Source organism: Aulonocara stuartgranti (genome assembly GCF_965226115.1).
Source record: "Aulonocara stuartgranti genome assembly, chromosome: 6".
Classification (NCBI taxonomy): domain Eukaryota; kingdom Metazoa; phylum Chordata; class Actinopteri; order Cichliformes; family Cichlidae; genus Aulonocara; species Aulonocara stuartgranti.
In genome coordinates, this window is record NC_138944.1 from 11,881,553 (window position 1) to 11,899,500 (window position 17,948).

The window sequence follows — 17,948 nt, forward strand, 5'->3', positions numbered from 1 at the left end:
CCAAAAAGTCAGCTAATGATAAGGGAACTTTAAGTGTGGGTGAGTAAACTTTCTGATGTAGAAACTGAACAGTGTGCTGCAGTGATAAATGAGGTGGTGGTTGTGGATCGACTGTGAACTTGGGAGAAAGCATTAACAGTGACATTACGTTTTTTATCCACTCATCCTTTCAGACATATGCCCTCTATCGCGCTTAATGTCTGTCTAGTCTAAAGGCCATCACTTACCGTTGATCCAGCTGATGTGGCAAAGGCCATGAGTGTCAAGGCAGCATATTAACACGAGTGCCTTATAAAATGAAATGGGTGGAATAATGCATTCAGGAAACACAACTCCGTGCATGCTTGTAAAACAGTTTTTGCTGAATGAGACGTGGGCGTTTATTTGTATCAGAATCTTTTTTTCTTTCTTTCTTTTTTTGCATTTATTTGAATGATTTTAATCACCTTTGCTTTACGTTATATTCATGATTAGGTTACTGTCTTGTGATTCATGTTTAATCAAGCTAACTGTGTTTTTGTTGTGTGTTTTCAAAGGTAATGTCCTAGTTAAAAATGTTATATATAGGCAATATAAAATATTTTTGAGTTGTTTTAAAGAAACATTACATGTAAAGAGTAACTCTGGGATAGAGTTGAGTGCTATTAAGTTTGTCTTTCTCGCTGTCCGTCTGATTATGCAAAAACTTACCAGAGGTGAAGCATGAACGAGGGGAGAACCCATGAAAATTTTATGTAGATCTGGATCACTTTCCTCAAAGTACAAAATAGGGCAGTGGCCTTGACAGAGGATGTACTTTCTGAGTACCCTGTAAGTGATTATTTTTTTTCCCTCACACATCTCTAAGGACAACAAGCCAAGAGTTTAAATGAGACTATTTTAATCGGAAATCAGTTTAATAAAGTGCAAAACAAAACCAGATGATTCACGTCTCTCTTTGTTGACTGAGCATTAATCTTTAATAACTCAGGAGGCTTTTCCAGCACTCCAAGTCAAACCAAGCACACAAACTCATCAGGATCATGCTATCATCAAAGTGCCTGGATTTTGCTCGACTGTGATACACAGATTATTTCATTAGTAATGTTAGCCCTTTTTTGCAAATGCTAACAAAAGATGAATTTGTTGAAACGTCTCCTGTTTATAAGAGCAAGAAAGCATGAAGAAAGTATGAAAGCATCCTTTAACAAATGGAAATGTATTTTTCACATAGCTACCCAAAGGTTAGCAATAGATACATACATACATAAACACACATAACGTTACACAGACATTTGGCGATATCCAATTTCCGAATTTGCTTTAGTTAGTCAAAATTAATGTAATGCATATAAACATTTCTCGTGAAAGGCTTTAAACAACATGAACAGCACCCATTAGATCTAAAAATAAATTATATATTAAGTTTTTGGGGGGTCATACATTGCTACCAAATAGAAATCTACATGTAAGAGGTATATGATATAATTACAAGACAAATACATATCTTTAATACAACCTTAGTACAATGAAAGAAAAGCATTAAAGTTATTTTGGTACCGGTAGTTATTCCTAAGAGTTTCCTCCACAGTGTTAATATGGTTGTTCTGGGTAAAAGTGGGAAATATTTAGTTGGTGTATTCGGGCCTTATTCCCATGATAGTCACCACAAACAGAGTTAGCTGAAAACTGCCTTGCTCAAATAAACCTTACCAACTAAATGCCACCCACATGCCCCTTAAATCAAAACAGTTTAACCCTGGAAAATGAAAAAAATGGATGTGAACATTAAACAGACTTAAAAAGGAGTTTAGGAGGCTAGTAAACACATATTTGAGCCTCTGTGTCATGGCATACTTCCTAATCAGTTAAACGAAGTCTGGCTTTGTTTTTCTTTACTGTGCACTGACTTGGAATATAAAGACCCCAGCTGTCACTCAACCCTCAACTGCCAGGGCCAGTCTCAATAAGTAATGTGACTGCAGGCTGAAGTACAAACAGACAGGCGAGGTCTGACACCTGCTGGAGAAGACGATCACTGCGAGAGTTCGTGTTTAGCCAGTCATGGAAGCAGTTTTTTGTTTTTTGTTTTTTAAGAACTACCAAACGCTACAAGTGAGATCTCATGCTGCCCTGGACCCTAAAACACAACTATCTAATGAATTTGTTAGGACAGCAGTGTTTTCATGAAGTCCTTATTTGACAGTGCAAGCTATCCACTATTTTTCCAATAATTTCTTGTTTAATTCGATATAGCAAGTTATTATATTTTCTAAGAACTAATATGCATAAAGATTTCTAGAAAGATCATTCAAATTCTCAAAAAGTTCACTTCGTGTGGCAGATCGTCTCATCAAAGAGAAACAAAACCCCTTTTAATTGGATCCTCAGCTAATTGCATGATGTCTCCCATGGCACTGCACGGTGAAGTGAAGCATAAGAAGAAAGAAGAATGCTGTCTTTGTTGCGTTTTTGCTGGCTTTGGCTCTGAAAACACTTTGGAAGCACTCTGCCGTGGATCCTGACAGTTTGTGGAAACTGATTTTAGTCTAATTGGAGTGTTGTGTTGTACTGTACTACCGTCCTCGAAACACGCAAAGCCAGGAGTGAAAATATAACAGACAAAAGGTAAGGAAATCAGTGTCCCGAATTTTGGATTTTGTCTGAAATGTCGCCTAATTTCACTTCTCATTTATGATCCACTTTAGGTCACTCGGGTCCTTTTGCCACTCCTAGTGCTGCTCTGTCATACTCTTTGCTTGACTGCAGGACTGGAGCCCTGAGCCTGATCAAAAGTACCACAGCAGCACAGGATCACAGTCATCAAGCCTCTAAAAATACCCAACTCTGTGCCGACCACCTTTCCAAGCTATATTCACCTCTGTGCTCCCCTCTTTGCAGTTCCACTCCTCCTTTGACCTTCCTCACTCCACTGCATGGGGCATCCTTGACTATTACCGTCCCATCGCAGCCTGAGCTTCTCACCACCATCCGCATTCAGATAAAATACCTATCTAATTTGCCACCTCTTGATTGTCTACTTTTGGGTTAACCATTTCTGTGTAACACTAGAACTCATTAGAGTTTGTACCTATACCTCAGAAGCACTAAATGTTCTTTAACCATTGAATGTGCAACGCTCCTCCGTTTCTGCCCCATGCTTATGGTGCCTGCTTTCAAAAAGCAGACATGGTAACAGGAAAAACACTTGTTTAACTTTTAACAACCAGTGGGTGGCGCCATGCATCTTTTACGTACAGTCTATGATGTGAACATATCTTTACAGATTTAATTAAAAGTAAGATGGAATTTCTAATTTGCTAATTATTGAGAGAGAGCGATAGAGAGAGGAAAAAGTCAGCTATTTCCTCTCTTTATATTAGAAAAAAGGATTATCTTTGACTTTTGAAGGTAAGGAAGGACTCTCAGAACTTTGCCACTATTTCTTTGACTTTTTATGTCTAAATGCTTACAAATTCAAGCTAAATAGATAACAAAATGCAATTTGAAACACTTGCAATTTTATTTAGTAAAAACTGTAAAGCACCTTTTGTATAATAATCATCCTTCCACAAAAGAGCTATATATATATATTCTGCTATAAATGACCATGCTTTCACTGCACTGCACAATAAAAAATTACTTCATTTGCTTAATTGCGTTGCTTCCTCTTTCAGTGGTGGAAGCTTGAATCAAGCTCACTGGTTCTGGGTCATCACCCAGAGCTTATTACAAACAGTATAAAGGGATCAGCATCTCCCTCCCCTCAGTGTCCCCCAGAAACCTGAACAGAATAATGAGCAGTAAACAGGGAGAGTAGCAGAGAGGCAGAAGAGGGGGGTCTCCAGCTCAAGGGCTGACAAAGAAGGGGGGGTCTCCACAAAGACTCACTCAAGCTGTTGCAGTCACATGGGCAGAGTGTTTTTTTCAATAAACCAATGAAAAGAGTTTTACAGCCCAGCCTCGAGTCCTTGTTTTGGATGTCAGTGGCAGCAACATGAGTGAATCCGCACAAGACAGAGTGCCGACGGCAGTGAACCTCCACCTGAACGGGACCGCAGCTTTGGAGCAGCAAGACGAGAACATGAGCTCCGGCCTGTTTGGTACGTAATGTTCTTCTGTTAATTTCTCAGAACTCTTATCATAAAGTTTAACCGTTTTTCCCTTTGCTTTCTGCCACCCAGATATCAAAGTGTTTAACTTTGTGATGATCACTTTGGCCTTTTGTATACTTTCCATCACTGGCTTGTACTGCATTACTGTCTGCTACAACCGTTCCAGGTGAGCCTAATGGACTAAAGCATGTTTATAGATATGTGCAACTCCTAGTTTAATTGAGGTAACAGCTGAATGAAATTGTGTATTTGTTTAAATTAAAACTGATAATCTTAAAGAGTGACCAGGTAATCCAAAGTAAAGTTACATGTCAGTGTAATTACTACTGCTTTGTTCAACAGGCAGTCAAAAAGAGCACAATTATACGAGAGCGCAGTGACCCGAGGCGAGCTGGAGGATCCCGTGGCAGTCAAAGCAGTGAAGAGATCGACGAGTTTCATCAACCCTCTCACCTTCTTCAGGAAACCAGAGGCACCAAAGGATAACTCCCGGATCTATTACATCTACAGTAACCCGCTGCCCGTAGGAGGGAAGGATGAAGATGAGGAGGGAGCCAATAAAGCCATTGGCGTACCAGAGGAGCAACAGGTGCTCTCATTGTCTCACTCATTTCAAGAGTTCGCCAGTGATCCTAAAAGTGGTGTCATCCTGGACACTCCAATATTTTACATGCAGCTTTAGAGGGTGGGAAACAGTTCTAACAAGATTAGCTAGAGGCACTTGACTCAGTCTGAAAGGTTTGAAGTTTGACACCTCCAGCTATGTGTATGAAAACTTCTCACCAAGATGTGAAGGGCACTACATCAGTTGTACAACCTAGATTCAGTAGTCTGTGATACACTACTCAGAACTACTACTACTGTAGATTTCTTTTGCTCTAAAAGAGTCTGAATAATGTATTCCATGTTTCATGAACACTCAATATATGCTAATAGTTCATCAGAAGTTATTTCCCCTCACAAAACAGTAAGGATATAAAAGTGCTTCTTGCTTTTGACAGATCTTTAATAAAACTGCTGATGTAATGTGCTTTACAAAAGAAGCTGGGTGCGAGACATGGAGAAACATGAGAAAATACAAACGTTTATCACTGCAGAGCAATCAACAGTAATCCTGGGCAAAATGATCATGGTCCTCAGATGATCAGCTGGGTCTCTCTGATCAGCCACTCTAATGCCTCCTGCCTACCCTGCCTCTCCAACTCTGCTCCAACCACCTCCCGACACTTCCTGTGGTACTCATTCACCCAGTCCCGCTGCAGGAGAGGAGAGCCAAGAGTCAAACCACATATACACGGCATAATGTAATACAGGATTTCAATAACATTGCAAGCTGAGAATGTTCATTTTCACTGCACAGAATAAAAAGCTGATAATACTGGATGTGCAGAATTTGAAGTTTTTACCACATATATAACTGTGATAAACTCCAAGTTAGGGCTGTGCGATATGACCAAAATCTCATATCCCGATATTAAGACATCTATCGTCCGATAACGATATAAATCACAAAAATGTAACATTTTCTGTAAATTCTGTGAATCTCGGGCAGCTCGACTTGCGTTAAGTGTTTCCAGCTGGACGTCGTGTATCTGGAGTCGAGTGTTTTAACCGATGCATGAAACGATACATTTTTAGACATAAGTTGTAACAGCCGCCATTTTTTTTTGTGAGTATTTATTACATGGCGTGCTGCGGGGAAAAGCCTGTTCTAACGTTTGAGTCTAAGGTTTATTTTTTAGCACCTGGCGGCTCTTTTTTGCTTCCCATCAGTAAACACTCTGCATCTTTCACGTGATTCAGTTTATTTTGAAAAGTCTCAACAGGATCTTGAGCTTTATTGTGAAAGGTTTATGTGGAACAAGCGGACACACGGTGGTTTTACCGTCGTTGTTGCTAACGACAACGCATAAAAACAAACGCTTGTCTGTCTGTAGTGTGGTTATATTCAATGTAAGAGAAAGAGTAAACAGTTCATTTTGCGACACCACGAAACAAACGATTGCGTAAAAAATATATCGTTATATCGAACAACCCTACTCCGAGTATACATATACAGATTTTTCTTTTTATCCGAGTACCAAAACCTTACCTCCTTCTGAGTGAGAAGCTCTGTATTCATCATTTTCACTTGGATGGGAACCAGAGTGAGAGGCTCAAATGTCAGACTACCCCTGTTTCTGTAGTTGTACTGCACATACAGACAGAAAAACAAAAACAACATTAATTCATCTCATTATTTTGCTACAAAGAATTAAAAGTAAAGAACATCTTAATGGTTATAACGACTCATAGATATTTAGAGAATGTGTAAAAAAAAAAGTCGTATGTTTGATCTACTGCATTTCTGAACATTCATTTGACCCGTTTTAACACGTACTTTGGGCTTAGCTGGTACAACGAGGACCACATTTTCCAGACGAATGCCAAAAGATCCATCTTCATAGTATCCAGGTTCTACAAAGAAATAACACACACAAACACACAAATTATAGCCAGCTGAGCTTTGGTAGCCTTATCCTCCTAGGACGTGGCGTCCACACATGTGGACATCACATTTTGGGTTTTCTAGACTAAAATACTACATTTTGCTCTACAAGTGCCTGATATCCACTTACGAGGACATTAGACTGCCACTAATCTATCAAAAAGTGAATGTCCTGATATGTGGATCCGTTTTTTCTCAGAAACAAAAGTCAGTTTTTTTTTAAAAACAAACAAACACGTAATTCTTTGTTTTTACATTCATCCCAATCAGCCCAAATAGCAAAGAGAAAGAAAAAAATGCATGCCATGAAAGAGTTCGGGTACTTAGGAGGTTAAATTTGGATATTTTTATAAGATTTTCTTTCAATCTCTGGAAAAACTACAGGTTCCTCTTTTGACTTGTACACTACTTGGATAAGCAGATATCTCCAGAGGAGATACAATGATGTAGCAGTTTTTGACTGTATTATATCACAGAAAAAAATAGAAGGTTAATGGAAAAAGTCAATTAATTATTGACTTTGTTTCATTTCCAGTGTACTCACGGTATTTATTGTTTTAGCTCTTTCCTGAATTTGCTGCTGGGGTTTCTCTGAATAACTGGACATTTATTAATCGAACAGCTGCTCTGTAAACACTGCAAATGCAACAGATTCTTCATTTTATGATCCATTATACAGTAGATCATACCATCGCTGACAATCATGCCGGCCTCCAGCGGTTCATCTGCGAAGGTTTTGTAGCTGATGCCGCAAGGCCCCTCGTGAACGTTGAGGAAACAGCCCACCCCGTGACCTGTACCATGGAGGTAGTCCAGCCCAGACTCCCACAGGGCTGCACGGGCAAACGAATCCAAGAGGTGGCCTGGTAAAGGAATAGAGGTTTAGATCAAAATTTCAAAGGTCTTTTACTTCTCTGCTTGTGCATGTTAAAATACTGAGTGTATGATCATAAAATACTGGTGGCAGCCAGTGGTAACTCTTAGCCTACTAGTAGATGCACCTGTGGTAATAATTTCAAACTTCCATGTCCCCTGGCAGGGTGACAGCTTCCGGCTTTTTACGCGATATAATCATAACACGATTGTTCTTCCTTTGGCGTAAGACACAGTTCAAGATTGTAAGTAAACAAGCTTGTTTGGCCAAAAAGATGCCCGTGTTATGAGCGACAAAATGTTTATCTTGTAGAAATAAAACATTTGTATTCCTGAATAGACAGAACAAGTACTAATCACCGTGAGTCATCTGGAACTTTGTTAGCTATTTTGGTGTAAAATCGTCATTTTTAACATCCGTGTACTGAAAACAACATCAGCATAGTCTTAACGACAGAGCCGAGTGCTGCACCTTTTGTTCCATTGGGGAAAATGGCAGCGCTGACAGCTATGTGTCCCTTCAGTACGTAGGTAAAGCATTCCTATGAGGAAAATAGCACACATATTACAAAGATACATATAATAGTCTTTGTAAATAAACAGTACTGAGTCAACCTAAGTGTAATTCAATTAAATTAACCGGTGGCAGGAAATATTCTGAGCAATCGCACAAACTTACCTTCTCAAAAGCAGATGGTGTCCCGAAGTGCATGGTACGTGTGACGTCTGTTGTTCCATCACTGCAAAAGACATAAAGAGGTAACTGATTATCCTAAAGACATCTGCTCTGCAGCATTTAAAAACAACCTTACTTACACGTATTGAGCTCCAGAGTCGATGAGATAAACTTCATTTACGGTGAGGGTCCTGTTGGTCTCAGGCAGTGGTCTACAAGCAAAAACATGAAATCACAGATACAAGCTAAAACTATGAATTAACAAAAATGACACAAATACAGTTTTTATTTGCAAACTAACCTGTAATGTATGATCGCTCCATGTGGACCAACACTGGAAATTGTTGGGAAGCTGAGACCCACAAAATCTTTCTGCTGACTGAAAAAAGTGCAAGAAAATGGTAAGCATTAATGACAGCCATAATTATACCATGAGAAATATTTTAAATATTTACATTGGAGAGACCAAACAGCCACTTCACAAGCGCATGGCACAACACAGAAGAGCCACCTCCACAGGACAAGACTCAGCAGTCCATCTGCATCTTAACGATAAAGGACACTCTTTCGAGGATGCCAGTGTTCACATTTTGGACAGAGAGGACAGATGGTTTGAAAGAGGAGTGAAAGAAGCCATCTATGTCCACTGTGAGCGACCATCTTTGAACAGAGGCGGGGGTTTACGACACCAACTCTCTGCCATCTATAATCCAGTTTTGAGTTCCCTCCCCAGACGCCTTAACGCCCACTCACATCCTGGGCCATCTGACCTCAGGAATTCGCATGATAAGGTGGGGCCAGGTTTCACAATGAACACACCCGAAACTCTGGCTGATTGGGACCCACGCCCAGTTTCACATCTTGGCTCAGGTGATTAGAGGATCATCAGGGGGTCCTTTTGTCCCTCTGTGGGGGGATACTCCCACTAGGTTTATATCTGGGACTCTCCACCATTTGACCTTAGAACTGAAGAAGCTTCTCGGATGAGAGGTGAAACGTCTTCAAGCAACTTAAAGAAGTCCAGACGCTTTTCTGTGCAAGCTCCTTTGACTACGATGACCTGGATGACTGAGAACCTTCACAGACATTTTAAATTAAAAAAGAAAACCAATTATTATTTTTTTCTGTTATTTTTCCGAGATGCAACTGTTTCTTGATGACAGCTTTGGTTTCAAAAGGTAGCCACATGCAATAGTTCTTAATTACCAGTTAAGTGGTAACAGACAAATTTCTTCTTTTTAATGTGATTGAGATGATCGGGGTTTGTTGTTATACAGCAAACAGCTACATTTTAATCAATAACAACTTCTCCGCCTGCTTCCAGCACTTCCTGCTAGCACCTGGTGGGAGTTTGTTTCCCATATTTGCACTATTTTTGCTTACTATAGAAAAGGCAAATGTGCCATTTATTAGTTTTTAAAAAAGTATTTTTTTTAAATGACATATGACACTTTCACCTTTTTACCCCAGAGGGATAAAAATATTGCAAAAGCTTAATACCAGGTTAAGATTAATACCAGAACTTCAGCACTTTGTTTTCTTCCTATGTCCAGTAGAGGGAGCTGTGACCATTCTGTGCTCTGCACACTTTTACTCTGCAAGTTTACACAAGGGGCTTCAAACCAAATAGCCTTACATCTGAGTGGGTTTAAAGGAAAAAACAAAACCCCCCCAAAAAAAACTATTATCAAGGTCGCACAGTGACCGAGAGAATTCAAGCACACTGAAACGTAAGTAAATCGTAACAGATAGAAAAAATGCTAAAAAAAAAAAAAAAAAAAAAGTACACAAAACAACAGAAATAAAAAGCAAAAGAAAAGGCTCACAAAACAAATAAACAAAACCGTCACAGAACACAAGAAACTTAAGTTTTAGGAGACAATAAAGTGACGGACCAGCCATGGAAGTGATGAGCTCACAGTAAACATCTAACAGAAACTCTGCTTCCTGCTTCTTTTCAGCGTGCCACAGTGCACACCTTCACATTTTTGTGTGATTTTGTTTGCACCGTAAGTTTGCATCAGTACAGGTTCACTAACGACATTCAATGAAGGTGCACCTGTTTTGCATCATATATGTATATTTATACACGACTTGTCTTGTTTTGAAAGGGGCTTCGTATTGTGATTATATTTTAGTTTTCCATAAAGAAAAGAGCTTAGAGAAGTGAATGCATTTTAGAAATACAGTTGTAAACGCTTGCTTATAATTAAAACATAATCGGCCCAGTTTCAGACAAGTGACAATAAGTGATCTTAATCCATCCATGTGATGGCAGACAGAGGTTCCCGTTTCTGGTAAAGACGGCTATGTGCTCTATTTTTACCTTACCATTTAATTAAAAACCCTTTCAGTTGCACATGAGGGAGGATGCAGATTGGAACTGCACCAGCATCTTTTAAAGACATCCTTTCCAAGAAGGAAGCTGTTGAAGCTAAACTGGATGAGCTTGATCAACGGTATGTTAAACAAAAAAGCAAAACAAAACACACCTACGTAATTCTTCTGCCTTATCAGCAGCAGATATCTCAGTCACGTTGCCGTTTGGAATCTGTAAAAAAACCAACGCATGTGAAACTCAACAAGGAGACAACAAGGAAGACGTTAAAGCTCATGACAAAATGTCATGTGACCATAGCATTCCTACACTCACAGTGAAAAAAAATGAAACGCGTGTTTCCTGGAGTAAGTGAAAATGTGTATAGAGGGTCTTTCCCTTACAGTACAAGGCAACTGTTGTGATTAGGTGCTATATGAACTGAATTCAATTGAATTGAAGCCAGAATTGAAAATTCCAGAGATGCATGCATGAAAATAAGATTAAAAAAACAAAACAAAAAAAATACGATACCTCCTTTTCCAACCAAGCAAAGAGTTCACAAAGTGCCACTGCATCTTTGATCTGTTGGCAAAAGCACAAACACACAGTTTATAAAAATATTAGACACACTAATATGTTTTACACTACATATTTCAGGGGTCAGTGATTCTTACATGTGCCATTTTCATGCCTTGAATCTCTGTGGCATTTTTCACAGCTTTGCCGAGGCAGAGTGGAGTGTAGGGAATTGGAGATCGGTGAGTCTTTACCCCCCCCAAAAAAAAACAAAAAAAAAAACATCAGGAGAAAACATTAAACATGCAGCTCTTTTACTATTTTTTTAAATATATTCATACTAAATGAGAAATATTTATTGTATTTTGCTGTATTTTTATAAATGTAATGAACCAGTTTCACATCGGGTAGAGCAGATTCATGTTACATATTAAGAGTTGTTAGTTTTGCTAAAGTTACAATATATTTTTCAAGTTTTACTTGCTAATGCAGGTGAGAAAATGAGTATTTCTACCAGACACTTAAATGTCTGTAATCTTATAAGTCTCTGTCCTATTTCTGAGAATTTAAAACATAGCATGTTTTAAAAAATCTGACCCTATAATCTGAGAATGTGTCATCTGATAGGTACGAGGAAACAGACAGGCAATATTTTTCTAAACTGTAAAAACTCTCTGACATTTACAAATAACCCCTGAGCCATAAAGTACTCAGGTATGTTTTTACCAACCACTGGTATTTAAAGCAGATACTACTTCTTCATATTTGTGTAAACAGACACGACCTAGATGCAATCCAGCTTGTTTTGGGGGTTTTTTTAATCTTCTTTTGTGAACACCAGAAGCCAACGATGAGCCTCTAAACATGAACTATTTATATCTACAGTGAGGAAACGATCACTGCTGAATTTATGAGACCAAACAGCTTTTAAAGGATGCTAAAGACAAGATTTTAGACCTGCATGAGCCTGGAACTGTTGGTACGATTATTCAGAAGTGGCCAATATACAAAATGACCTTCAACCACCCTTTGTCTGCAGCTCCATGTAAGACCTTGCCTCATGGGTGGTTGGCAAGGATGTCTTACTTCAGTGCTTGGCAACAAGGATTTCTCCACCAAGGACTACGTCATGTTCTGCTTGAGGATTGAATACTTATTTCACTCTCTGATATGAAAATCAGTTTATAACTTTTATGTAACGTGTTTGTTTTGGATTTGCAGTCGATATTCTGTCTCTTCCTGTTCAAATGAAACTACCACATGAATTACAGCACGTTCACGTCTTCATAAGGGAGCAAACTTACAAATTTAGCAGTGACTCAAGTAATGATTTCCCTCTTGATTAATCATTTCTCTCACCTTAGGGATGACCTGTGTGAGAGCACAACTGGCTTTATCACAAATCCACACTTTGTCCTTTGGGCCAAGTGCAGCACAGATGGCCTGGAGCTCAGTGTAGACCGACTCATACGGAAATGTCTGGATACTGAGCTCAGGTTTGCTAGGGGAGTCCAGCTGCAGATGCTCTCTCATTGCAGGGTCAGAAAGACGCTTGAGGTCCACAAAAAACCTGCAGAGAGGAAAGGGTTGCTGAGTGAAAAAGTGAAATGGTTAACACAGGAGGAAACCCTGTTCCTCTGGCTTTGGGAGGTGTAATCTGGATGTGCCCTTAACTAGCTACTAAATACATACGGTGTACATATCGCAATACATATAGTATACAATCTGGTTGCATACAATTATCTTTCATTAGCACTAACAGATGTGATTGCACTAAACACAATGAAAATGCACTTCAGTTATTCTGACATCTCTCAAATTATACAAACTACTGTCTAAGTTTTACAGTAAAGCACTGTTTGTCCAAATTCATAATCACTGATGCATCATACTGGACGTCACCTTATTGTATTCATTCCCACAATGGTATATGCAAAGAAAACTGGGTTGTACTCAATGTCTGCCCCGCGAAGGTTGAAAAGCCCTGAGAAAACAAAACGATAAGATGACAGATTAAAAAAATTAAACAAAAAAGAAAAAAAAGAAATACCCTATTCTTCCTTCTATTATGATGCATCACATAGCAATGAATACTTTAATTCTCATGAAACAATGAGCCAGTATGAAGTGGGTGGTGTAAAATATCAGTGTTATTATTGAACTGTCATTCATCCTTACAGGTTTCATCTCTATAATCTACAACTATAATCTGCTGGTTGAAGCCATCCAGCCCTAAATGTTACCTGCTGACAATCAAAATAAGTCTTCATCTAATAAACAGGACAATCAGAAACAAGAGCAAATAAAGCACGGTGAACGCTGAGATCCTTGAATCTAGATTCAAGGATCTCAGCGTTCACCGATCTAAAGGGACACTCGCACATGTGTCCTCTGCTTGTTATCATGTACCGAACAGTAATATTTAAATCATGCACATTGAAGAGCTTAACTGAACTGCACTCAGGAGCAGGATAGGAAAACTGAACCGTACACGCAATCTCATCCAGTGCTGTTGCAACAAACCAGGTGATCTTCCTCTCTGACATCTTGGCTCGCAGCGTTGTGATCTTGTCTTGCCAGGAAATACCTACACAAAGCATAAATAACACACAAAGACACAAGTTTGTTTCATACAATGCCTATACATCTAGTTACTCAAGAATGGAAACGTAATTAAAAAGGCCATTAAACTGTGTCTAGATTATGTGGATTTCTAAAAGTATTACACCATTTTTTTAATTAAAAAAAAAAACAGACGAACACTTAATAAGCTACTATTAAAAATAAAAAGAGGCTACATGTAAAATGGTTTTAATGCTATTTAATTGCACTGACCAGTGAAGTCTAACCCCAGGCTACGGAGTTGTGTGCTGGGTCTTTCTGGTCGGTCCGGCCAGACGGCATCGATAAGGTTATCCTGCACTGCTACCAACGAGTGGCCAGCACTGGACAGAGCCTTGAACATGTTCTTCCATTGGTCTGAAACACAATATGAAATTTCTTAACAAGAACAAATACCAAATAAAAAAAACCATAGTGTTACTTCATATGGACAACAGAGTCACACTCTGCAGTAATATCAGCCAGCACGCATAGTTTCATAGTCCAACCAGCTAATCTCATGAAGCTCATGCTGATTAAGTCGTATTAACCTACTTACAGTTATTGCAAGCTGCATGGCAACCCACATCCACCCAAATTTGTCCTTTCATTCGGTTTTTGACAATTCAGATAACTTTATTTATCTCCCTGTGGGTATTAGATGATGTCTTATCTGTTGTCAACCATGTGTGCTCTTCTATACTGTGCTATTGATATAAATTTGAAGTTAAAAAGAAATGGCCATCGATTGTAAACAATATTCTTCTGATTATACAGATCCTAACTGAATTTTTATTTATTTAGGGTGATTTGTGGGTCTGAAGTGGAGACGCTGCAGGCTGCCTCTACTCTACAACACAATGCAAGTGTATTTGTCTGAGAGCTTACGAATTCCTCCATTTTTTTTGTGCAAGTTAAAATCTAATAAGATGAGCTAGAAATGTTCAAATCATGCACTCTTGTTGCATACTGGAATATTTCCTTTAGCCTCGGTTGCCTCACTGCAGCATGAGTGGTTTTCCAAGTAAAGCTTGCAATGCTAATTCACTGAACTAACATGAATATGATACTGTAGCTTACCAGCAGCAATGATCCAAGGATCTACTCCCACTTTTGAGTTTTCAGGAAGAACACTGATCAGCCAGTCTTCCTGTGAGGGCGTCTCCTTCAGCCCTGTATATGATTATTAAAATCAGTTTATGACACCTTCAAGACATGTGAATGTATAATATAAATGACTCATACCAATGTGGAAGATGGAATACTAAAATGTATGAGTGTCTACACTCGGTGCGGACAGTGTCTAAACTCAAGTCTGGGACACTTTTTCCAGTCTTAGAATAAATAAACATTCTGACTTATTGTCTAGCTGTGACTCAAGCCTTATTACTCATGCTGTGATAGATCTAAATGTCCATGTTGTGCCTGTGCAGCTGCTCCATTAGAGAGCCTCAAACTTTAAAAGCGCATGCAGTTAAATTTAACTTTTTAAATAAGAAGAAAAAAGATCCGTTGGTGTTTGTACTTTATGTAACAGAGAGAGATTTTTTCATCACTGAAACACCAAGGTGGACATTACCCATCTTCATCAGGGTCCAGTTGTTGTCCATCTGCTGGTTGGCTTGCAGGAAGTATCGGCCATCAGTCCACATTGCAGCATGCTGCTCTGTAACGATGGCTGTGCCTGAATGGCAAAGTATGGAAGAAATTTTGTTCAGCACTTTCTTTTGGCTACTTGGCTTTATTTGTACAAAAAGCATATCTATTCATTTCTCTGAAGCAACATATAAGGTTTATACCTCTGAAATGACAGCAGTGAACAAGCAGCCTGAGAAAGAGTGAATTCTTCTTGTCTCGTGTAAAACTGTGGTTATGTCAGGGCAAAAGGCCAGATTTCCACAGTGTTTTCTTACGTTTAAAAAAAAAAAAAACAAAAAAAAAAACAACACCTTTCTTGAAAGTTCACAGCCTTTAATGGGAAAGAAAACTACTTTTCAACATGAAACTAGGTGCACTGGTGTTTTTTGTTCTGCTTTACCCTTAACAAACGAGTCTGAACGAGAGATATCAAATATCATTCTGAGTTATCAAATGTTCCAGATTTTTTTGCAGTGAAAATGTTTGATTATACCTACACTTGAGTGTGCAATGGGAATCATGCACAAGCAATACAAACCTGCAGAGCCGTCGAATCCAGAGATGAATTCACGTCTGCAGTCACACGGTGCAATGTATTCACTCTGAAAGTCACAGGGACACGGGAGAAATCAGCTTCATTAACAATCACTGTGAAGTGGCCATCCACCCAACAAACATTTTAATTGCCACCATCGCTGCTAGTCATGTGCATGAAGAAAAGGGCAGGGTTAGGGAAGTGTAATGAGCAAAGGGCTACAATCAGTTGCAAAGGTCAGACAAGACCATGAGAAGTAAATTAAAGTGAATTAAGAAGTGAATTGAGTTCACAGTGAGAAGGGAAATTAGAGAAGGGACAGAAGTAAGAGGAGCAGCTGAGAGATTTTCCATGCGTCTTGCTAACGGGTTGTGTAAAGATATTTATTGTAGTAAATGTGATTTGATTTACCTGATGTGCATCTCCAGATGGGATTATGTAGGCTTGTATAGGCTCAGAGAAGTATTTACAGTTCTTCATTGCCTGACGGAGCTGCCTGAGCAGCTCTCCAGTTATCTTTGGAGACATAGCCTTTTCTGAATGGCAAAGGAGATATGTTTGAAAGAAGTCAAGAAAAACATTAAAATAAAAAAAAAATAAAAAATCTAAACATACATAGTTTTAAAAAAAGCAATCTCAAAATGCATCATAAGATAGGCTCTAGTTTCTTGTCAAAGCACAGATCAGTGTCCAAAAACACTGATACACCAGTACTCAATAGGTAATCAGATAGTCTGGTACAATTCCAAAACACAGATGTGGTTCTTTAGAGATTACCTGACTTTTCGGATGGCATGTTGAATTCAGATGACTGAAACTGAACAGACTGACGACAACCTACCAAACTATTCACGTGGAGCTCAAAGTCACAGGCCACACCTGGACCTTTATTCTGCTGCAGTATGCTGAATAAGCAACTGTTACTGAAGTCAGAGTTAAATATTAAAAGAATAAGCTGACTGGGTTGAGGTGGCATTTGTGTGACCCTTTGTACCACAATAATCACCTACAGCAGTGGATTCCCCCATCACTCTCCGCAGTGAGTGTGAGGCTGTGTAAAAAGAATCCACAAACCGACCAATCAGGTAGCAGTATTGTACATCGATGAGGTCTCCTATTGGCTAGAAGCTCAGCGTGCGGTTGTTGTTTACAAGTTGACATGAAATGAATCAGCTGCATTCAGTATCTGAACCACTAGCTAGTTAATTTTCTCAATAAAATCCAATTATTGTATCTGAGTGTGTTTTTAAAAAGTAATAAAACAGACAAACGCAGAGTCTGTAGCCGACTTTTGTTTCCATTAAGGCATCACTTTTTTTCCTTGAAAAGGCCAAACAGAACACACAAATAACTAATTCATTCCGAGTATCGGCGATGGATTTACATGTGGGTGTGGTAACACACCGGTGGAATATTAGGAAAGTTGCTAGCTAATTATCCAGCTTTACAGCTGAAAGGAAGCGCTTTTCTCGCAGCTTTCGTGACAGACAATACTACAGGCGTGGGCGGACTGGTCGTTTTCCTCGTTTTGAAAACAGTCCACAGCCTTCTGTACTCGCGCTGAGTCGCCTTGAAACAAAACGCTAGCATTTCAATCCGCAGCTAGCGACCATAAAACGGTAAAGTAGCCCCCCGCATGCAGCCAGTGAAGTGCTGAATACACACCCGGTGGTTTCGCCTTGAAAATGCGACACTCAGATTTAAAATCGAAGCGCTCTTTTAACCAGCTCGGACCTTGTGTTAATTTACAAAACAGGAGGCTGCCATTTCGTTGTTGACGTTTGTGGTCACGTGACTGTAGCTTCTTCCAGTAGACGTAGCGGGATCCAGACTCGCCTCTTCCTCTGTGAATAATTCATGCGCTCTCTACTGCAAACACATAAACGAAATACCATTTCATTAATATTTAAGACTGTGTCCACGCAGTAGATCTCTGAGAGTGCGAAAAGAATCAAAGTGTGTAAAGTAAGTGAAAGGCTACATGTGAGAGAACTGAATCAAGCACACAAATATACACGATGATCAGCCTGCATCTAATATATCATTAGTTCAATTCCTTTGGTTTTAAGTTGTGGCTTCTAATAATTTGTATTTGTTTATTATTAGTTTTAAAGATTTCTATTTCTTTTATGGATTTAAATGATCGATCTTTATCATTTTTTATATCTTTGTACAAGAAAGTTGAAGAATGGAGTGTGCACAGGGTG

At 39.1% G+C, this 17,948-nt stretch overlaps 2 protein-coding genes across 4 annotated transcripts; one reads left to right on the forward strand and one right to left on the reverse strand.

The window, feature by feature from the left end:
* The first annotated feature begins 3,750 nt into the window (after positions 1–3,750).
* LOC309708371 (uncharacterized protein) lies at positions 3,751–4,973 on the forward strand. Its single transcript, XM_082536346.1, has 3 exons — positions 3,751–4,082; positions 4,164–4,260; positions 4,437–4,973. Exons 1-3 carry the CDS (start codon positions 3,977–3,979, stop codon positions 4,774–4,776), a joined length of 543 nt encoding a protein of 180 aa, XP_082392472.1. The 5' UTR covers positions 3,751–3,976; the 3' UTR covers positions 4,777–4,973.
* A 106-nt stretch (positions 4,974–5,079) lies between these two features.
* On the reverse strand, positions 5,080–17,572 carry xpnpep1 (X-prolyl aminopeptidase (aminopeptidase P) 1, soluble). Of its 3 annotated transcripts, none has more exons than XM_082536345.1 (20): positions 17,407–17,572; positions 16,153–16,277; positions 15,745–15,808; positions 15,148–15,252; positions 14,649–14,741; positions 13,803–13,946; positions 13,459–13,554; positions 12,870–12,951; positions 12,327–12,537; positions 11,126–11,215; positions 10,983–11,033; positions 10,624–10,682; positions 8,433–8,510; positions 8,272–8,343; positions 8,135–8,195; positions 7,928–7,997; positions 7,272–7,445; positions 6,475–6,551; positions 6,187–6,285; positions 5,080–5,350 (listed from the first exon to the last, which is right to left on the reverse strand). In XM_082536345.1, the coding sequence occupies exons 2-20, from the start codon at positions 16,267–16,269 to the stop codon at positions 5,231–5,233; spliced, it is 1,863 nt and encodes a 620-aa protein (XP_082392471.1). In that variant the 5' UTR covers positions 16,270–16,277; positions 17,407–17,572; the 3' UTR covers positions 5,080–5,230. The 3 variants fall into 3 exon arrangements, with proteins under 3 accessions (XP_082392471.1, XP_082392470.1, XP_082392469.1); XM_082536344.1 differs by having other exon boundaries at positions 17,476–17,536; XM_082536343.1 differs by lacking the exon at positions 17,407–17,572 and adding an exon at positions 16,519–17,385.
* Between the last annotated feature and the right edge of the window lie 376 nt (positions 17,573–17,948).